Source organism: Pezoporus flaviventris, unplaced genomic scaffold (genome assembly GCF_033815535.1).
Source record: "Pezoporus flaviventris isolate CSIRO_AGI_PZ_B2104156 unplaced genomic scaffold, CSIRO_AGI_Pfla_v1 ptg000036l, whole genome shotgun sequence".
NCBI lineage: Eukaryota > Metazoa > Chordata > Aves > Psittaciformes > Psittacidae > Pezoporus > Pezoporus flaviventris.
In genome coordinates this window covers 32,662,773-32,685,443 of record NW_026892584.1, presented here as the reverse complement: position 1 = coordinate 32,685,443, position 22,671 = coordinate 32,662,773, and the positions used below count along the sequence as shown (strand labels likewise).

Genomic DNA, 22,671 nt, shown 5'->3' with positions numbered 1-22,671 from the left:
GCGGAAGAGCAGCTTGTTCCAGCCATGTTGAACCTCACTCCCTGTGGAGTGTGCTCAGCCACCATCCACAGACCTGAGTGAGTCTTCATCTCCGTGCACAGGCTGGGGCTGGCTCACAGCAACGCAAAATAACAATTGTCAAGCGCTGTGATAGAAAATAGGCTTCAGTCTGCTTCCATTTGTTTGGGTAAGTTTATATCTAGCCCTGTTGGTCTTATAATGTGGATTCACTTGCAAAAGATTGGGGGGGGGGGGGGGGAACAGCTCCCCAAACATGGTTTTCAAGTATGTTTAATAATAGATTTTCAAATCTAGTAATTTGATTTATTCGTTTATTGATTGATTCATACAAGTGATTGTTAGTTGGTCTCAATCTTGGGAAAGAGGGAAGTAAATGGTACAGACTTTGATTTTTCTTTATAATTTGCCTGTCTGCCTTGGACATAATTCTAAAAACAAAAAGTGATCTGTTCTCTCAGGTGTGACTTTACTCAAGAATTAGCACTTAATGTATCTCCATTTATCCACTGTCGCTCCTGAGGAAAAAACCACCTAATCTTGAACTTGAGGGCAAGCCTGGGCTGGCTGCCACAGCTGTTATGGTGTGGACTTGAGCCCTGGCAGACTGCATGCCTGCCTGCCTGTGAACCTGCTAGTTGGTTGTGTTTATACTGCTGGTTTGGTAACATACTTCCGGTAGCAATTCTAGCTCTCCTGAATACATCCGCACCTTGGAACCCAGGATTTTACAGTGGGAACTGTTGGGCTTGCAGCGAATTTTCCCAGCCTTTCCTAGGCTCATGAAGAAGCCTGTGTGCACAGACCTCCCTAACTTATGGACCACCATACTCCCCCTCTGGTTCTCCCAGTCCCGCATCTATGAGGCTCTGTCTGCTGGCACCTCTCTGCGCTTTCCTGTCTGGACTGGCTCTGCTGTCCTGCAAAAAAAGCAGAAGAGAGAAGGCAAGAGTCTGAGCAGGGATTTATGTGCAGGCGTGGGAGTGAAATAGGAGAGTTGAGACCACTTGGAAGCCCTGCGGAGAAGGACGTCGAGGTGTTGGTTGATGAGAAAATGAGCATGAACCGGCTTCAGTGTGCGCTTGCAGGCCAGGAAGCCAACCATATCCTGGGCTGCATCAAAAGGAGCGTGACCAGCAGGTCGAAGGAGGTGATCCTGCCCCTCTACTCTGCTCTTGTGAGACCTCACCTGGAGTATTGTGTGCAGTTCTGGTGTCCTCGACATAAAAAGGACATGGAACTGTTGGAACAAGTGCAGAGGAGGGCCACGAGGATGATCAGGGGACTGGAGCACCTCCTGTATGAAGACAGGCTGAGGAAGTTGGGGCTGTTCAGCCTGGAGAAGAGAAGGCTGCATGGAGACTTCATAGCAGCCTTCCAGTATCTCAAGGGGGCCTATAGGGATGCTGGGGAGGGACTCTTCATTAGAGACTGTAGTGACAGGACAAGGGGTAACGGGTTAAAACTTAAACAGGAGACGTTTCGATTCGATATAAGGAGGAAGTTCTTTCCTGTTAGGGTGGTGAGGCACTGGAAGGGGTTGCCCAGGGAGGTTGTGAATGCTCCATCCCTGGCGGTGTTCAAGACCAGGTTGGACGAAGCCTTGGGTGAGATGGTTTAGTGTGAGGTGTCCCTGCCCATGGCAGGGGGGTTGGAACTAGATGATCTTTAGGTCCTTTCCAACCCTAACTATTCTGTGATTCTGTGATTCTAACTAAGCCAGGTCTCTTGTGGCTTGCTCACTGGCTTTCCTTCATAGTGCCATGCATTAAGGGCTACTGGAGTAGCCCCTGGCAAAGTAGTTTTGCTTACATGCTTAAGGTTGCTGCCACAGAGCTCAGGCTGGCTGCATGTGACAACTGAGGACTTGCTTCAGCTCCTCCACTGTGTTGAGTGTCAGAAATGAGGCTCCAGCTCTGTGCTGCTCTCCTCCAAGTGTAGATAGCCACTGAGTTTCAGGCATCCTGCCTGAGTTCAGCAGCTCAGTGTACATTGCACACTGGATGCTGATAGGTATGGGTCCTGTGCATCCATAGCACTGCCCATAAACATTTTGCAGGTCAGCTTTGTCATGAAGTGGTGCAAGATCTGGTCCTGGAGTGTCAGACATGATTCTGGTGCTTCTGCAGGTTTGTGTAGATGGGCCTTTGTGCACATGTCCACTGGCGTAGTTTTTTCATGACTGTGTTCTTGTCCTTTTTCCCTCTCTGAGTTTTGCAGAGTGCTTACTGCCCGAGAGAAGCATAGATTGGAAGGCAGGTTCTGGAGAGTCCCTTTCTGTGGGTCACATTGTGAGCAGCAACACTGATGCTCACATTCTAACTTTTTGCTTTGTTCCAGCTCCTGTTAGAAGAGATTTCCTAAAACAACACTATTGCTCTCTTCTCTAGAAATGTTTTGGTTACCAGTCTGTCTTCAGCAAATGTTAGTTTACTGAAGCTGTTTTTAAACCTAAGAGTTCTTCCTTGATTTTTCCACCTGCGTCCCATGGTCACTTATTGTTCTTTCTTCTTTTCTGCCTTTGTTTTGCTTAACTGAGCAAGCCACGCTCTCTTCTGTCCCAAAGTCAGTTTCTATCAGTTCAGTTGCCCAGCTTTGGGTTTTTTTTTACTTCTTTTTTGTTTGTTTGTTTCAGAGAATGGAGCTATCCTACTTATCTCAGGACACATTTGGAGTGAACTCTTTGTGCAGTGACCTGCAGACATTGCAGCCTCCCTCAGGCTGAGGCCTAGAGCTCCTCAGCCCAGTCTGTTTCCCGGAGGTTCCACGGAAACGATTTAGTTCATCAGAATTTGTTCTTTGGAAATCATAGATCTTAAGCAAAATTAGGTTTGCTGTTATTCTTCCCATTTAATCTAAACTGAATCACTTTGTGGTTCCCTGTTCCAGAGTCATCCTCATTGCTTAAGATAAAGTGTAGGAAATAATATATTATTACTCATTCAGCAGTGTGGATAAAGAAACTTGTCAGCTGACATAGTAACTGGCCTGACCATGGGTAATAGCATTTGTTCTCCAATCTGTACTGTGAAGTGTATGTCTTGTGTTGACGTAATTCCCATTTCTGTAATGACACAGAGCTCTATCCATATCTGTATCTGATGCAAGGAGTCAAGAGCAGACTCAGTGTCTCTCTCTTAGAAGTCTTTGACCATCTTCCCACAGCGTTTCCAAACATTTCCTGTCTTCTCCTGTTTCCAAAGTCTGGTGTTTCATTATTGCATGACAGTATCCTACCATATAAAATCTATATTTCTTTTCCTTGAAAAGCACAGACCTTTTTGACACCCATTTCAATAATAATTGCTGTTTCACCCTGCTTGTGAATTTTCCTGTAATAACACTAGTGCCTTGAGTTCCTCTTTTATTATGTCAGTCTGCCTGCATTATTAGCACACAGCTACTTTAGCTGCTAGGTTTTTGTTCACCTTTTCTGCTCTTGTTTTTTGTTTCAGACTCTGTTTTGGCTCCCTAGTTAGACTATATATGGGCCTTTCACTGGTGATGTCACATGCCTGACCCCTTTTCTCATCATTAGTAGTAGCATTTTTTTTCTTCAAATCCCTGAAATACTTTTGTCATTGTTCTTTTCATGTTTATCTGACATTTCCCCCTTTGCTTTCTGGATCTTGAAAGTGGTGTAGAATTTATGTTTGCCTCCCCAGGCCTTCTTCCCTTGCTGTGTTCATGCAGCAGCTTGTGCCATAGTGGTTCCAGTAGTTGGGATGTTTGGGTGAAGCCCTCCTGAAGACTCACCTTGCAGTAAGAGTACCTAAAAAGCCACCTTTTTCTTCAGAACCAGTGGCCAGTGGCTGAGAGAGTAGGGGATGGCTGTGTACGTTTCCCCTAGGGTCACTCAGATCATGCAAGCTGCATCGGCTCTTTTCCGGTTGGAATGTCTGGCACTTGCAGGACTGAATGACATACTCTGTTCCCAAGGTCTAGTGGGAACAAACGTATTTTGAAATAGCATGAGGAGGAAACAAGCACTTACAACAAATAAGAGTTGTTCTCAACCTTATTTAACAGCAACGAACAGTTGTATGTGACAATAAGGTATAGTTTATTTGGTCTTAACTGGATGGAGTTTTCGTAGAGGTCTTCCTCCTGCCAGCCATCTTCCCACTTTGCTGAAAGAAAAACCTATTGTTAGCAGCAGGGACACTGTGAAAGCTTGAGCAATGATGACCTTGGTGTCCCAGTTAGAGATAACACAGATCTGCATTACTGGACACAAAGAGCATGTGTGTTTGTGTGTATGTGTATCATTTGGTCAAAAACCAAAACTGCGTGCAACCTGTAAAACTGCAAGGAATTTCAGCCCTCATAATCCTGGCTTCCACTGTAGAATCTGAGTTGCAGCAATCAGTTACGAGGACAGTTAAAATTCCTGATGACAAATTAGGTAAGTACATGATGGAACAGAAGATGGTTTCTCTATTCTCCTCTGATAGGCTCACTGACTAGTGCTTTCTCTAGCTGATGTTTTCTGTTCAGTACTACAAGTTGCATAGGCTGGATGGAGTCAAAAAGGACTTTACTGTCGCCTTTGAGATGGGTAAATTTTATTTTCACATCCTTCAGCACTGAAAATTAAGCTCGCCAGATCATGGCTGTCAGGTGAAGTTCCCGATGACTGGAAAAAGGGAAATATAACCCCCATTTTCAAGAAGGGGAAAATGGATGACCTGGGGAATTACAGACCAGTCAGTCTCACCTCTGTGCCTGGCAAAATCTTGGAGCAGATTCTCCTGGAAGGCATGCTAAGACACATGAAAAACAACAGGGTGCTTGGTGACAGCCAGCATGGCTTCACTAAGAGGAAATCCTGCCTGACCAATTTGGTGGCCTTCTATGATGGGGCTACAGAACTGATGGACAGGGGTAGAGCAGTTGATATCATCTACCTGGACTTGTGCAAAGCTTTCGACACTGTCCCACACGACATCCTTGTCTCTAAATTGGAGAGACATCAATTTGATGGATGGACCCCTCGGTGGATAAAGAACTGGCTGGATGGCTGCACACAGAGTTGTGGTCAATGGCTCAATGTCCAGCTGGAGACCAGTAACGTGTGGTGTCCCTCAGGGATCGGCGTTGGGACGGGTCTTGTTTAGCATATTCGTCGCTGACATGGACAGTGGGATTGAGTGCGCCCTCAGCAAGTTTGCCGATGACACCAAGCTGTGTGGTTCAGTTGATACGCTGGAGGGAAGGAATGCCATCCAGAGGGACTTTGACACGCTTGTGAGGTGGGCTGATGCCAACCTCATGAAGTTTAACCATGCCAAGTGCAAGGTCCTACACCTGGGTCGGAGCAATCCCAGGCACAGCTGCAAGTTGGGCAGAGAAGGGATTCAGAGCAGCCCTGCAGAGAAGGACTTGAGGGTGTTGGTTGATGAGAAAATGAACATGAACCGGCTTCAGTGTGCGCTCGCAGGCCAGAAAGTCAACCGTATCCTGGGCTGCATCAAAAGGAGTGTGACCAGCAGGTCGAAGGAGGTGATCCTGCCCCTCTACTCTGCTCTCATGAGACCTCACCTGGAATATTGTGTGCAGTTCTGGTGTCCTCAACATGAAAAGGACATGGAACTGTTGGAACAAGTCCAGAGAAGGGCCATTAGGATGATCAGGGGACTGGAGCACCTCCTGTATGAAGACAGGCTGAGGAAGTTGGGGCTGTTCAGCCTGGAGAAGAGAAGGCTGCATGGAGACTTCATAGCAGCCTTCCAGTATCTGAAGGGGGCCTATAGGGATGCTGGGGAGGGACTCTTTATTAGGGACTGTAGTGATAGGACAAGGGGTAACGGGTTAAAACTTAAGCAGGGGAAGTTTAGATTGGATATGAGGAGGAAATTCTTTCCTGTTAGGGTGGTGAGGCACTGGAATGGGTTGCCCAGGGAGGTTGTGAATGCTCCATCCCTGGCAGTGTTCAAGATCAGGTTGGACGAGGCCTTGGGTGATGTGATTTAGCGTAAGGTGTCCCTGCCCATAGCAGTGGGGTTGGAACTAGATGATCTTAAGGTCCTTTCCAACCCTAATTATTCTATGATTCTGTGATACACCAATTGAAAAAATACTTTAAAAACAGAGGAACAAAACCAAAGCAAACATCTCTGTCCTGTTTTTAAGCAGAGAATGTATTATAATATGCCATTTTTATGTATAAGATGGATATCTCACTTCTTTAGTCAGCTGTCTTTTACAAGATTTTTATCTTGCACTGATAAAATACATATTGATGTTGTAAGTCTTTATTTTATCAGTTAACTTATCTTAATCTTTACTACTGAGATGAAAAGTTAGGATTATGGATTTTGGTTTCATACAACTTTCCAAATGGTAGATGAACCTCTTCAAGTTCGTGCATGACCTTCTGTTAACTCTTTCTCCTACGATTCTTTTTATTAGAGGTAATATTTAAACAAGAATACAAGTTGTAACTGCTTATACAGTTTTTCAGCTGATAAAATGGTATTGTTAGAGAATGGAAATTGTACATCATGACGATTTAAAATAGAGGAGCAGGAAGAAGGCTTCTGTTACAAATGGTCTGTGTTTTTCTAAATAAGACCTCAGAATAATTTGTGCCATGGTTTATTTGGCAGTGCTGGAAATGAACTTCAGAACCAGGAAAACTGACTGGTTTGTTCGGACCTGTACCTTTCTTCTTCTGTATCTCATACTAGATACTTTCAAAGAAGTGGGAGAACCACTGTGACTGCCCGACCAGTTTTGTATTGCTAGTGAAATTGCTTTCTCCTGGCCTCTATTATATAGCTTCCAGAATTCTCACGCTTGGTCTTTCATGCACTGTTGTTGAGGTGTGAATGTAACTTCTCGTTTCTTCCCAAGATCTTGGTTCTGAATCCTACTGATTTACTGTACACTTCCACAAGTATTCTGTTGATTTTAAGAGCTCTTCTCAACCTTATTTAAATACTTCAGAAGTGGACTCAGTGGCATCCTACACCAAGGAGTTTGACAGAGTTACAGTACTTACAGTTCTCTTCAGGTATTTCTTCTGTCTTGCGCATTGCAGTTTTATTTTAACAGCCATGTTCTTATTCTGTCATCAGTCAAAATAAATTAAAAATAGAAAAGAAAAAGAAAAGGGGGGGGGGGGTAGAGGGGAGGGGGAACCTTCTCTATATTAATTATTCTCTGTGTCTTTGACCTAACCTGACTCATACCAAGGTTAACCATAATGATGTGGGAGGTGAAAAGGCACATGTATTAAAAGAAAAGTTAAGAAGTTAAAGCTGCTATTTGCTCTGTTGCAGTTTAGTAAACCCAAAGGTAAAAGGGGGGAGGCATAGTGATGCTTTTGCAATATTATCCTACTGCTGAAAACTGGAAACATCAAAAAAACAGATCACAAAACAGTGAGTAGGAATCAGCTGTGCTAGGAATTGAGGCAGGAATCTTGTAGAAAATGAAAAAATGGACTTCTGAGAACAGTGGAAATAAGTTCTGTGCATTCAAGTTACAGTAGAGCATTAAAGTGGAAAACAAACCAGTGGTGGGTGCTGGTGCGGAAGGAGCCAAAAACTGACATAGTGAATGGTGAAGTGAAATTAAATCCTTTACAAAAATAGTTGTATTTTAGATGTAGTAACTTTAAATTGAAGAAGATCTTATAAATTCCCTCCTGATGAGGTAACATGGCAATGGTTGTAGTGTGCAGATGGTGCAGTTTATTTACTAACTATTTTTTTTGTCAGTTGGCAGTAACATTTTAGTAGTACCTAAATGTGCATCTTAAGTGCCTTTCTCTAGGCATCTGTGCTGGAAAATTCAGGCCATGGTTGCTTTGAACTGCTTCAAAAGCTATTTTCTTTAAAACCTTACAGTATAGCAGTAAAAATAAATACCCTCTAGCAAAATAAAGGGGGACTCTGTTATCCTAATTTTTATTACCATTTAGTTGGATGGGAATGGATTTCAAGCATTCATTGAAATAAGATCAAAGCTTGAAATTAAATATCAAAATAATACCAATGATTTTAAGACACTTCGTCTCTCTCTGAAATATACTCAGATCAGAGATCAGAGTAATACAACTGCTGTCACATCCAGCTTTCTCACGTACCTGTTTAAAGTATTTTTGTCAGCTCTAAACAGTCTGCTACCTGAGGGTTACCTTCTGCATTGCTGAATGTTTGTATGTTATCTCATGCCAAAATATTTCATGCCTACTCTTTTGCCTCTTCATAAGTCTGTGCCAGGCATATTCTGATCTACAGGTAATGTGCTGAGTGAAGTTTGGCTCTATGCATGTCTTGACAATATGCGCTAGATCGTAATTCCGCAGAGCGATAAATTGTAGGTTAGTTCCTCAGTGAAAAAGCTAGATGCTGTTTACCAGTTTGCTGTTCGCTTTTGAACACTGTGCTGAATAGGGGCTTGAATCTAAAATGCAGTGAACAGACGTGCCATGAGGTTTGTGACTTACCCTTTGTTGGTATCATCTTCATCAAAAGAAGTTTTGTCTTTGAAAGCAATGCTGGCAAATATCACAGGCTCACACTGCAAGGGGAGGTGCTGCAGCTGTGGTGAAGTTCTTGCCCCTTGTTGGCTTTGAACTGCATTGGGATGTATGCTTTCATGCCTTAGGAGCTCTTGTAAGTGCTTACGGTTGCTTCCAGGCCTTTTCTGACACCATGTGAAGGATACTTCATGGATGAGGGACCGAGCACTGAAACTTGAGATTGTAGCATAAAGCACCAAGCATCTAGACAGCAGTCATCTGTTAGGGCTGCGCCTGCTGGCAATTTTTGTTGCTGCTTTTTTGTCACTCTCCAATGTTGCCTGTTTGAGGCTTTGACATACTCTTTCTTCTTCATACAACTCTCAAAATCCTTCATTTTCTTTGTTGTTCCTTACTTTTGTCTTTCACTGGCAAAGCTGGGCATCTTATGCTTTCAACTAGCAAAAAAATGACCCTACAGTTTGTGTGTGCAGTCATTTCACCACTTTAATTAGCAAAAAGAAACCAGAATGCCTTCATTTAAAAACTTAATTTTCTAAATTCCGAAACTTTGTGTGTAGGCAAGAAGATTTGTAACCTAGTTTCCTAGGGAAAGGAAATTCCTGCAATCATTTTTCGCTAACCACCCCTGTTAATAACTTCAGGAGCCTCAGTGTTGATCGCAGGCTTCAGGTAGGGCAGAATTCTTAGTTATGAAATTCACTGCTTCATGAGCACAGGGAGGAAGATAGAAGGGAGAGGATTCACTTACCAGTCTGGATCCATGCAAGGTCAGCCCTTTTTGTTAGAAGTGAGAAGATACACATGAAGAGAGTTAACAAAAGCACCAGCTGTGTGGAAAGGGCTGTCAGCACTGGGGCACTGGTGGGTACCAGGACTCTAAGCAGGAAATGCCAGTCCAAGCAAAGGCGCTCTTCAGTGCTGCTCCTCGTGACTACTTCTACTTCTTGACATCCATCTCAGGAGAACACCTCCAAATTGTAAACACTGTGCAATAATGAACTGGCCTTCGTCTTCCCTCAAACATTACATCTCTTCCTGTGGACTCTGGCTGCTGGCCCTCAGCCTTGTCTTTCTTGTGATCCCAGTCCCTCCTTTTACTTTTCTCCCTGTAGAGGGACAACCCAAAGCACATTGTCCTGGATCCTACTGACATGACCCTGAGTGTGTGTCTCCAAGCCCTCTTACCTCTGCCAAGGCATTCTGGAATATCTGTCTGGTTTCTTCAGGAATACCCCAGTAGAAACAGACACCATAGCAGGTGTGGATGGGCTTTGAATCATGGTTGTGCTTTGGAAACTGCTGCTGTGGATACAATCCTGTGTTTAAAGAGCTGGTGTTTGTATTGTGAAGTCATCACAGAAACATGGTAGTACCATTAGTGATCCGAAGACTGAGACTGCACCTTTGGAGATAAACTGGTTGCATTGATTTTATCTCAAAGCACTTGGTTTGTTACACAAACAAAGCCTAGTCAGCAGGAAACATGCTTTTCTGGTTGTGTCCTTTTGTTCTTTAAAGAGCAAAATTAACATGCTACAGTGTTACCCAGTGGTGGGACCATATTTAAAGTAAAACAAGAAAACTAAATCCAGGAACGGCTGATAAACAAATGCTGAAGTTGGCTGCATGAATTATGATACAGTAAATTCATTTGCTAACAATCTTCTGATTTTAGAGTATGAAAGAGATGGAAGAATTCTGGTTTGGTTTGGCTTTATTTCTCAGGCTTCTTTGCTTTTTGTCTTGCTTTTCAGTGTTAGATACAATATCCTTCTTCAGTTGGACTACAGGGAAACTCCTCCTGTGTAGTATGTGCACCCAGTCCTGCAACATGGCATGTGTTCGGCATGTGTTCTGGAGTGAAGCTGTTTGGAAGTGGCACTTTCAGCATAGATGCTTGCAACAGGAATACTGCCTTTGATGTATCTTCAATAATCATGTCATAGAATCATATAATGGTTAGGGTTGGAAGGGACCTCACAAATCACCTAGTTCCAACCCCCCTGCCATAAGCAGGAACACTTTCCACTAGAGCTTGAACATTGCCAGGGGTGGGGCATTCACAACTTCTCTATGCGACCTGTTCCAGTGCCTCACCAATGTTGTGGTGAAAAATTTCTTCCTAATACCTAATTTGAACCTACCTTCTTTCAATTTGAAGCCATTCCCCCCTTGTCCTGTCGCTACATGCCCTTGTAAGAAGTCCCTCTCCAGCTTTCTTGTAGGCCCCCTTTAGGTACTGGAAGACTGCTCTAAGGATTTGAAGATGAGTGTAAGTTGGTAAAGCTGCTTTTTGTAGTAGTCTGCTGGTGACTTTTGAAAGAGGATATACTGGCCTGTCCAGGAAACAGTTAAGCACCTGCCTTCCTGTTTGTGGGTACCTTTTATACTAATTTAGTCTGCTGTTGCTTCAGCTTTTTAGTTTTACACCCTCTGCACTGTTGCTCTATTTACTGTTTTGGCAGTTAAATATGAGTAGCTGTTAGAAGTGTGTTTCCAGCTATTCACAGAAAAGTAGTACATAAATTAACAAAAATCCCTTTCTTTTCTTAATCAGTGGACTAAATTTCTGATTCACTTAAGCAGATACTAAAATCTTCTCTATTGTATTGCTAGTAAATTGATGGGCTCTATACCACATCACATTACTGGAAATAGATTTGAAACATATAAAGGTACAATATACATATATTTTTAACAGTGAAAAGTAATTTTGTGACATAATAGCTAAAACAAAGTGCCATGAAGCTGTTAGTAGTAAATCGAATTTTTTTTGGTATGTAATTTACTATAAATACTGTCAAGCTGAAAAAAGCCACCTCCCAAACAACAAATGCATACTCATTACTCATTCAGTTTAGTGGCACAGAGGCAGCAGTCGGCCAGGGTGTGCGTTTTTATGTCTGCTTCAATTGCACACTTCATTTATTTGTACATGGCATAGGCGGCTTTTTCTGTCACACGGCATCACTGCACGATTAGCAAGTTGTGCCGCAGGGCAGCTGGGACGCTTTGCTGGGGCAGATGTTCTTTTCAGCTTATTCAGTGGCTGTTGTGGGTTGTTTACTGTTGTCATAGCTACCTACATTTCCATAGGAGCCGAGCTGCTGTGTGTGAAGCAAGTGAATATAGTTATAAAAGAATCATATTTTGTTCTGTCTCTGTAACTTACCATCTGTCAACCGACTGTTTGTGACGGATTCGGAAACCCATTTAAGAATAGCAGCAGCCAGCTGATGATTTTTGCTTATATTTAAGTGACAATGGATAAGGATGCAAGTAAGTCAGTGCTTCAGTGGAATCCTAGTTTCTTTTTTTAATTTCCCCTTAACTGTAGCAGTTTGGCTTCCAACACTTTGTCAAACATCGCTGAAGTCCCTGTCGACAAATCAAAATGACTGAGTGCTGTCTTCTGCACCGGCTCAGGTGTAGGTGTTCCGTATGCTTTCCCACTCCCCTGTCAGCTCATCCCTCTGTGTTCCTTCTAAATTGTGATGTTGCACTTATTTTCACAGATCCTTTGTAATGCAATGTAAATACTCTCCACAGAATTAAAGAGTGAATTCATGAGGCTAAGAGTAAAGGTATCATGCACACATGAGTATAATTTGGTGACATTCATCACTACACTCTGCTTGATAGTAGCAATGGGATCGCATGCAAGTTTGGGAGTAAATTCAACATGTGATTAAGGAGCCCTCTGAATAATGAACTCATACCTCTTCACTGCAGAGATTTGGTTGAGCCTGTAGTTTAGCAACGGGGGCAAGAAGACTAGCCCAGTTGTAAATAATGTATTTATTGGTTGATTTTTCCAGATCCTGACATTGATGCTGCCACTGCCATGATGCTTTTGAATACTCCCCCTGAGATACAAGCAGGTTGTGAGTAGATATTTCTATAGCATATAGCAACATAGACATGTAAAGTTAATATTCTCTTTTATAAGTATACAGCATACCAGATCAAAAGAAGGATTTAATGAAGAAGCATAACTTCCCTAGTAGACCCTTACACTTCCTTGACCCTTAACATAATTTTGTGTTACATATTACATTCTTTGTTACATGAATAATAGTAATCCATGATCTCTAATGTAAAAGAGGGGTTATTGTTATTCATGACATACATATAATTGAGTAAACATACTATTATCTGCACTGTTAGAAAGACCTGGGGCAACAGCCAGGAGAAATGCAGGGAGAGAAAGGGTACATGGCATATGGTTTTGTTTTCATTTTGTTTTGATTTGATTCCCATCGTGTGAGTTACCACAGCCATCTGGATACTTTCCATTCACTTGGGCACTGTTTCAACTCCTTCCTTGCACACATCCTGCCCATTTTGCTTTTTTGCTCTGTCTGATGCAAGGCAGTAGGCAGGCTTTGGGCAGCAAGGAAAGGTCTCATTTCCTGCCAATACTGTCACCCTTGTTCTGTGATCAGACCCAAGGTTTTGATGCTGTGTATTAGAGCATTGAAGCGGCCTTGGCCTCCACTGTACTGGGCTGTGCAAATAGTGCAGGAATCATCCCTGCCCCACAGAGCTTGCAGTGAAGGTGTTGAAGGAATCTGTAGAGGAATACAGCTGCAGAAACGCAGGGAGTACAGGAAGACAAATGTGTTGCTGGTCAGCAAGCACGGTAATGCCAAGTGACAGGCAGCTCTAAAAAATAAAGGCAGAAGTTAAAATAGGAGCCATTATCAAACCTGTTTAACATCACCACTATTGTTCTAGCTCGGGCAACCAAGTCCAAATTCCAGGGAAGCCTTGATTAGCTTTGCACTTTGGTACTCTGCCTGGAGAAGAGAGTCAATTACCATCAAAGCAGTTCCTGTGCAGCCAGGGAAAAGCTATTGTGAGCCTTTGTGACCCTGCCAGAGAAATTCCTCTTGAGAAGCTCCTCTTGGGGAAGAACATAATGTACCAAGTAACTGCCTATCCTGGAAAGAGAGAAGAGTGCTCCTTGTCTTCCTTTCCTAAACAGACTTCACGGACACTCTTGTGTGGTAAAAGGGTGAGCAATCCCACAATGTGTAGGTAGAAAAAGGGAAAGATTTTACTGGGGAGAGGAGGTTATTGTAGGGCTTAGTGGGAAGAATAAAGTGAGAGATCTTCAGAGGATCAGAAATAAAAAGAAACCAGGTTTGTGAGGCAGAGAAATGGAGGCAAAGTTGGAGTAGAATGAGAATGCAGGGGTAAAAGGTTTATGAGAGAGGGAAGGAGATGTAAAGCAGTAGGTGCACAGAAAAGCATAGGAAAAACACAAGGATAATCTATACTCCTGGAGGAATCGGAGGGCAGGAGAAGACTGCAGACAAGAAAGAAAGGAGATTCATAGTAATCTGCATGTACTAAATACACTATAGGTTTTTATCACATGCACGTTTGCCAGCATTGCAGGTGCTTACATGGAAGTGATTTGGAGATTTGGGCACTGTTGTTTCATAGAGACCATAGCTTGAAGGTTGGCAGATGTTTTATTGCTATTTTATTTTGTAGAGGTCGCTCTGAGGAACGAAATTCTAGCCGCCTACAAGTTTGGCATATCTCTCTCCCCATGTCACCTTCCCAGTGGGCTGTTGTGTCAGGATGTCAGAAGTGAGAGGGGGGTTAAAGCAGAAAGATGGGTTCTCACTCGCATTGTTCCCTCCTTGACATCCACAAGTAACAAGGCCTTCCTCTGTGCTTTTAAGCTGAAATGCAGGGTCTGTTCAGAAGTTCATGAATCCTTCCAAACTCTGGGTAGAACTGGCTGGTGCAGGAGGAAAGGGCAAAAGTTTTTATCGGAACCTCAGAGGTCCTCTGAATTGTAGAGGAGAAATGTTCTACTGTGTGAGAGAACGGTTACCCAAGGAAGTTAATCAGCCCGTCATGTGCATTGCAGTTGGGTAGCACTTATTATTTACCATGTTGGGAGAATGTTAGGCAACTTAAAGCAAGTTAATTACTACCACACATTAAGAAAAAATGGCATGAAAAATCACATTTTAAATTAGTTTTCAAGTAAAAGGCAGTTGGGCTGTAAAAATTTCATTGCAATGCTGAACATCATCTAGAAGCTCAACATTCATTCTCTGCTCTGTTAGTGACTACAGCGATCTGTAAGTCAAGCTGTGAATGATCAGGGAAGTAAGCATGCTGGTACTGTTTGATCCCTTGAAGACTGAGAGTTCTGGTTTTTGTATCAGACTGTGGTGTTAAGCGTGTGCTCAAGCCATCAGGGCTGCAAAATGCCCCATCTTCTGAAGGCAAGATTTGAAGAGGGAGGGTCACAGTTCAGAATTTGGATGCAGGTGTTAATACCTGACTGAAAACCACTGTTTGGTCTGAGAATCTGACTCAGAATGTGCCAGTTACTTCCATAACAGAGATGCTCACATGGAGGCAGAACCTCAGTTTCATTTCACAGTGTAACAACTTGAGAAGTCAGAAAGTTTAGAACTCCAGTACATTAAGGCCTTTGCCTGTCTTACAGACACTTAGCCATCATTGTGAAATGTGGATACCTCCAAGGTAGATTGTGTCAGCCTGGATTCATGTTTATGTGGACAGTTACATGTGTTAGCTTTTGACTTTGAAGGCATCTTCTTGGATTAAAAGCTACCTTTTGAGCAGGATAAAAATCTGTGCTCATCTAGGCAGTGTGGGTGCTAAAAACATCTTTAGGATGAAGCTAGCTACAGCCATTATTAAAATCTTATTAAAAATTATTCCTTTAATATAGCCTGTCAGAAGGGAATCCCATCTCAGTGGCATTAGAAAATCCACAATAAACTATTCCTGCTTTGTAAGTTTGATTAATTAGCTTTACGTTTTAAATGACCATTTAAAATTCCCTACCTGTATGTGAAACACTGCTAACAACCACACATTACTCCTAAAATCAGCTTTTGCTTTGATATGAAATCTTGAAATGATGTCTGAGCTGTTACAAACATTGCTTACCGTTTCACCCCAGTCACACTGTGCTTTAGTTTTCATGCAGAAATGAAAGAGTGAAACACTGTCACGTGAATTATTTTGTGTTTATAGGGGTTTTAGTTCACAGGCTCATGAATTTGATTGTTAGCATTGTCACTAAAGGTTGGAAATAATGCACTTATAGTTGGGGTGTTGACATCAGAAGTCAGTTCCTAAAGTATTAACACTTTGTAGTATTTTCACAGACCAAGTATTTCTAGATTGTGACTAAAGGCAGAAGTTCAAATTGCCTATTCTGTGCAAGGCTCTACTGAAACACACAGTCCAGCTGGCAATAAGAATAAAGCATGAAAGGTACTGTGATGTGCTCAGAAAGGGCACGTAGGGACATAGTTTTAATCCTTTTATTTGCTTCGGTGCATGGAAGTTGTATTTCATCAAGTTTTGCGTGGTTTGATTATGTTTAAAAAGAAACTGCAACTCAGACACCTGCTTTCTTCAGTAGCAGCCGTCACAAGTTACAAATACTTTAGATTTTATTAGTAGCCAGTACATGAATACTAATTCCGAAATACGTAGCTTGCATTAAAAACTGTATGTTGTCCTGCAGGACACCGGGGCCTGGCTAGGCCCTCTTCAGCAAGCTGCGTCAGATTTCTGGGCCTCTTTTCCCTGCTGAGAATCCAATTCACAAGAGGGGACAGAGGAAAGGAAGGTGGTGAACAAATGGTAAAGCTCAGTTCAGAAGTCATGGCTACTAACTCAGTGAAGCCCGTGGGTTAGTTTTGTACAAGTGTTCAGATTTTCAGTACTTCAGTTCTTACCAGTGTCTTGAAAGTAAATCTTACCAGCTGTTACTCCAGTGTAGCGTTCCTGATTCTCACAGAGTGTCTTGTCATGGGCATGTCGTTTAGTATTGCCAAAACACTGTGTTTTGCCATGAATAAAATGGAGATTGGTCATGGTGGGTTTGCAGTATGTTTGACTTCCTGAGATTCAAGTCACTGTAAGCATATTAAGTAGCAAAACCTTCTTAATTGGTGAGGTCATTCTGAACTTGGAACCACTTCCTCTTCAGGAAGGACCAGTAAGAAGGGAGTGTGTGTAGTGCATTGCTGCTGCTACTGAAACAATGCTGCATCAAAGGGTTTATACTGGAAATCTTGATTTAATAAGCTCGTTTCAGCCTTCTGTTTTCAATACTGCTCACCCAGGTTAGCTGGAAGGTGGTGGACTTAGGGAGAATTTGCGGCACTGGATTTGTGGGTGGCTTCTTACAGCAGACGGTACTGTGGTAAAGACGTTTGGGAAGATATGTGCGTGGAATTCTGCTGAGTGCTTCTTAAAAAACAGGCTTTCCGAGGGTGAGATCAGTGTCTCTCTGGTTTGGAAATCTTTATTAATCTTTGTCTCAAAGCGTATGAAACCTAGAATAGATATATACATTTTAAATCTGGTGGTAGGAGAAGCAATTAGAACTCAAGAGTTCTACTAATATTGTACCTCTAGAGTTCTAAAATAGTACCCTGATGAAATTTGCCTTTTAAGCTCATTCAAGTGGATTGTGTATATGGAAAACATATTTACAGGAATCAAGACAGAAAATTGATACAGAATTGCCGTAATAAAAGACAGAAATCCTTCAAATAGGATCAAATGGAACATGCTGTTTTCTTTGGTTGTTTTTATTGTGTATGAAACTTGGTAACTAATGTTCTGTTTGTACTGCTGTAGACAAGTCAGATTCCAGCCTAACTTTTTACATCAGGAAATGATAAATCATGGACAGTAGAATGTTTCATAAAGCTATTTTTGTTGATGATTCTGTATCAAAGTGGAAATTGGGAAAAGACATTTTCAGTAGGGTTGAAATTTTCCATTCCAGTTGCTGGGATTTTGGGGGGAATGGCATCCTCAACTTCTATTAAAGAGGATTTTTCCCCTCCCACTCCTCCCTCCCCCAGTGTTTCAGTGTTAAATCGTTAAAGTGAGGAAATAGAATTGGAAAGAAAACTTCCTTTTATGAAATACTTTATACTTCTTTCTCCCTAGTTCTCATATTTTGATTTAGCAGCATGGTTTAGTTTGTTGTCGAGCAGTTCCAGCATCACCAAATTGAAGACTCTAGCCATAGTTTTCTACTTACACAAATAATAACTTGGAAGATTGAGGTTTTTTTATTAAATGTCTTTAGACAAGGTATGAGTGTGATAGGATTATCAAGATACACTTCTCTCCCCCCACGTCAAATTCTTGTTTAGAGTAAATGGCTTGGATGCGTCCTTGTTCTGCAGTTTATTAGACTACAGAGTCTGGCATTTCAGAGCTTTAAAATTGTCCTTGAGCAGTAAAACAGAAGATGTTAGGCAGATGGTATCAAACTTATGCCTGGGATAAGAGAGCTGAAGTGAATAAAGTTACACATTTGGCAGATAACATTTGCTTTTGGCAACCTCTGATGTCCCATCAATTACACATCATTAGCAATTTCCTATTTTCAGTTCTTGTAGCCTGAGGTACAGTATTCTGCTAAACGCTCTCCTGGAGGTGAGATTGGCAGAAAAAAAGCTGAAGCTGACAGATATTAGCAGAAACTTGGTACCTCTTGTCTATAATGATTTCTTCTGTACTACAAGAGATGGGTCAGGGAAGAGATCAGTGAGATAAATGCATGTGCCCCATGATGACAGAAGAGGCAGAGAACCAGTCTGTCCCTACAGGATACCTTCATACTCTTAATATTCCAATTTTTAATGTTCATTTTCAATGAAGACTATTCCATCTTCCTCATTATTCTAAATATTGGCTACCTTAACATAGAAAGTTTAATGAAGTGTATGCTTATTTCCCAGATGACATAGAGAATGCATTTGTTACCCCTTTCTTTTTAATTTCCTTGCTCAACAAATCACTCTCAGCACTGATACTTTATTTAACTTCCATGTGCCAACATTTATCCAAGAAGTTGGTTTCCTTATTTAGGGAGCTGTTGGGGTGTCAGTGTGTCTGACTCTGTCCATTGGGTATTTCCATTCTCCACTTCAGTTTTTCCAGATTGCTGTATTGTATGTTAGACAATCAAACCTTCAGGGAAGGACCCAGTCTAACATGGTTTTGATTGTAGTGAAGGTCTTTGATGAGGATGTTATCTTGGCTGCATGGGGGAAGTTTGCTTCACTTGCACACATGCTTGCAAGTAAGAGATTATGAATACAGTCTGCCAAGGGTTGTGATGAAAGAAGTCCATAGTTCAAAATATTTTACTTGGCTAATGTATGCACAATACCATGCTCTGAATTAAAACAGTACTGCACTGGCTGTGGAGTGATCAGGTACCTGAGTACGGGCTACAAAACAACACTGGATTTTTCTGGGCTTCTGTTGGATCTTTTTAACACTACATAAAAGTAGTTAGAGTTTTGATTATGGTATGTTCTTCTACATGGCATTCACTTTATTGTCTGTTAAACTGTAATGTAGAACTTTGCTACAAAAGAGATTATTTTCCATCTTGGAGAATTTCAGAAATGCAGTCTTGATTTTCGACATTGGATGAATTGCTTCTCTCTGCACTTAGCCGGTGGAGACTTGAAATGCCAGCAAATCCTACTCAGGTAGTGGAATTCCATCAGAGCATCATATAGTCCAAACATAATTTCCCTATTCATGAAGCGTATTAGGGGCAGATTCTCTGTACACAGTTTTAAGTCTACTCCAGTGTAAGTATTTCCAGGGTTTAGGCTTCCTGAAAGCAAAATGAGATCCATTGCCTCCTTGAAAAGACTGCAGTGGTGAAAGCCAAAAGGTGGATAATTATTTTGTTGTTTCAGGCTCTTTGTGTTTCACCAAAACATTTTGTAAAACCTTTATCAAAAAAGATGCACGGATCTTTTTGCATTGTTTTCTTGAGCTGAGTTTCTCAGATATAAATGTCTCTTGGCACTTGCACAGAAGAGGTGTAAATTGCATTTCTCACTTCTGCCTAGGAATTGGGAACCATGTAGCCTGCCTGTGCTGTTGGTTAAAGAAGTATTAGAAAAGAGGAGTCTGGACTGCAGAGTGTTAGTCCAGAGTGGTACTGATTGATGATACAGCTTAAAGTAAATTATCTTACCCCACACTATGAATCTTCAGTCTAAAATATAAATACCTCACCTCAAAGTATGGTTTTGAAAGATAATTAAAGCTTGTAAGGCGTAAATGTATCTTTGTAATAAAAGCACCATGTATTTTCCAGTAAATAATCCACAACCCTTCAAAAGTACCAACATGTGGAAATAATTCCTTGGATAATAAGTCACCATCTTCATGCAGCCTGCACAAAGACAGGGATGTGTCTGGGTATCAGGGACAATGTATTAGCAGTTTATATACATAGGGGGTTTGTGTGGTGGGTTTTTTTTTATTGTGGTTTCAGGTGTTTACTGAAAGGATACCCTGAATTGTCCAGTGTCATCCTCCAGTTGGTCCCTTTCTGTTTGTCTGTCTGCATGATTTGCTAGTGAAGTAGTGGTATTGCTGCATGGTAATTCAGAGAGTTTGGAGAAACAAACATAAAATCAGGAGCCATAACACTGCTGTTGCAAGCTGAAATAGTTACTGAATTCTGAGTGGTGATTTCAGTATACAGAGCTATGGTGTATTCAGAGGGAAGCCAAGGCATGAGGACTCTGTGTGTGTGTGTTCCCTGAATAGCACATCATGACTTGCAAGCCTACAAAGGGTCAAGGAAGATGGAGAATGGGTTTGAGTGGGGATGTCAATATATAGAAGGCCTAAGCAATGAGACTTGGCAGTGTATTTTATATATACAGGACAGCAGTAGAAAAGGAAACTTGGAGAATGTAAAGAAGGAAAGACAGGAGGCAGTATTTTTAGAGAAGTGATGAGAAAGTGAAGCGATGGGATTTGTCAATAAGGCAGGGTAGGAGAGAGGAAAGAATAAGATAAGCATCAGTTAACTCTGCCAACAGGCCAGTATAATTAGATAACCATGGAAAGAAGAGTTTGAGAACCAAGGACCCTATTGTTCTCTTTTGCAGTAGAACTTTCAGTGTGTTTGCTTTAAAGTTTTATGTGTCTATATATTTAGGCAACATCCACAACTAACTGACACGTGGCTCTGTGTGTATGCATAAATCTTTCATTTCAGTATAAAAGTCTGTGGTTTGTGTCAGAGTAAAGACAAAATTCCCAGATCTATCCCAGATCAAAACTCCTGGTTCATTTCTTTTAACAGGACTTTGTAAACATAGAGAAACTGTAATGTATAGTGCAGTACAAAATCTGTCCCTCTTGAAAGCCTGTTGGAAAAAACATGCCCATTGAAAATTATGTCTTTTTACTGATCTTTTGATATTAGCAGGTTTATCTGCTGCCTTGAATTTACCTGTTACCTTTGCATTTTAGGTTAGCCATATCCTTGAGAAGTCTTCTTTTCTATCATGTCACTGGTATTTTGGCCATCTTAATGTCATGCTGTGGAAACAAATATAGTAAGAAATGCAGATTTTGAAGCTTTTAGCAAGATAACATTCCTCTACAGTGTCTACAAACTCAAACATGGGAGCATTGACAGTCTGGTAGTGTCCCCTGAGTGAAACAGATTGGATCAATTTCTCATAATCTAGTGCTGGAAGAAAAAGTGCACAAAGTAGTGAAGTATAAATAGAAAACCACAATTTTTGGATTATTTTGGTCATTGAAAGCTGACCCCAGTTGTTATAAAGCAAGTTCTGTAATTTTAGCCATTTGAGGCTGCACTTAAGCACCTAAATATAAATGACCTATTCTTCAGAGGCGCTCAAAAGTAAAGGTGGGTATAACACAGTGACAGGATTTGATTAAGGGGGTCACGCTCTCTCACCAGCAGGATAAAGAAGATTATTTTCCCAGACCTAATCTGTGTGGTCTGGAGTGAAGCAAGGTGAGCATCAGGGTAGCAGGAAAGGAGGTATGGTTCTGGCTTGGTGTTGAAAGGAAGCTGAAGTGTACCTCAGTGGCTTAAAAATTATGTACTTCTGAGCCTGTATTTCTCTGCCTCATAATACGCTAATATTTTGGGGTGCGAGTGTTTGAAGTTGGGCATATAAACTGTGTGTGTTGATTCTTAGGCTGAATGATTTTTCTAGTCTCCCTGTAATTTGTTTAAAAATAAAATACTGTGGGTGTTTATAAGGTGATTACATTTCTTACATGCATTTATATAATATCTGTGTGTTTAAAAATAATACATCCAGAGTAACAATCATTCTCTTTTTGGACAGTCCCCACCAGGGGATGTTGCAGTATGAATGATGACTTATAGTAAAGAAAAAGTAAGCGAACTGGCTAGCCGTGGGTGTTAAATAAGCAAGTTTGAGTTAAGTCTATTAGGGGTTACTGTTCCAACCTATAGGGACATAATAGTTGTAGAGACAGTTGGCATTACATGTGAGTCCGTGGTAAGCACCTAGGATAAGACCTGTCTGGAGAAGTCCTGCCATCCCACAGTGGAGGAGGAAGATGCTGAGGGCCTGCTGAGAGGAGACTCCTCCTTTGGTGGTGCCTTGGTAGTGCTGCCTCTGGGGGCTGGCTGCCCTGGGCTGAGCAGTGCACAGAAACATGGCTGGCTAGAAAAGAAGTACTCAGTTGTAGGTTAAAATCTTGTTGCCGAGAGCTGCAGTCTTTGATACACAGCCAAGTTAAAACACCCCAGTGAAATCTCTGATCTGTAGTGGCCAGTACCTACACAGTTCAATGTCTGTGGCATCAGTCCACTGGATGGGGGAGGCTCAACTGTGACCCAGCCGTGTGCTGGAGGGACGTGACTGACATCAGGGTGGGTGCCAGAGGCCACCGATGGCAAGAGAGGGGCTAATTAGTCATATGGAGATAGTGCCTTTTTAGCCTCTTCTTCACCCTTCCTGGTAAATCCACATTTGCAGTTAACACTTTATTTTGCAGGAGATAGAGGCCAAGAGATTGCTGCTGAGAAAGTAAGCTGGGATGATAAAAACCTATGACCTGTATTATTGCAGTGAGGTGCTTACACTCTGTTTATCTGTAAAGGGTCATTGTTTCTTATTGTAGGCAAAATAGTTTCATCTATGCTCATAGCTGGCTTTGACTCCAAGCACATGAATTCCCAGCAGAATGGCAATTGCAAAACAAAAGTGATTTGGTTGTGCAGGGAATGATCTGCAGCAACTAGGTCAGGCAGTGACTTCCACAAGCCATGTTATCATTGGTTGCTG

General features: G+C 41.8%; 1 protein-coding gene across 9 annotated transcripts in view; it reads left to right on the top strand.

Moving 5' to 3' along the window:
* The window catches only part of FOXN3 (forkhead box N3), a 217,177-nt gene that overhangs the window by 176,852 nt on the left and 17,654 nt on the right, over window positions 1–22,671 (top strand). For 5 of the 9 annotated variants that reach the window (XM_061463819.1, XM_061463820.1, XM_061463818.1 and 2 more), the window contains exon 5: window positions 12,331–12,396. The exons of 2 other annotated variants lie outside the window; for them this stretch is intronic. In XM_061463819.1, the coding sequence (XP_061319803.1) occupies window positions 12,331–12,396 (66 nt within the window). The remainder of the gene's footprint in view (window positions 1–12,330; window positions 12,397–22,671) is intronic. 2 more of the 9 variants (XM_061463822.1, XM_061463824.1) reach the window with 1 other exon arrangement.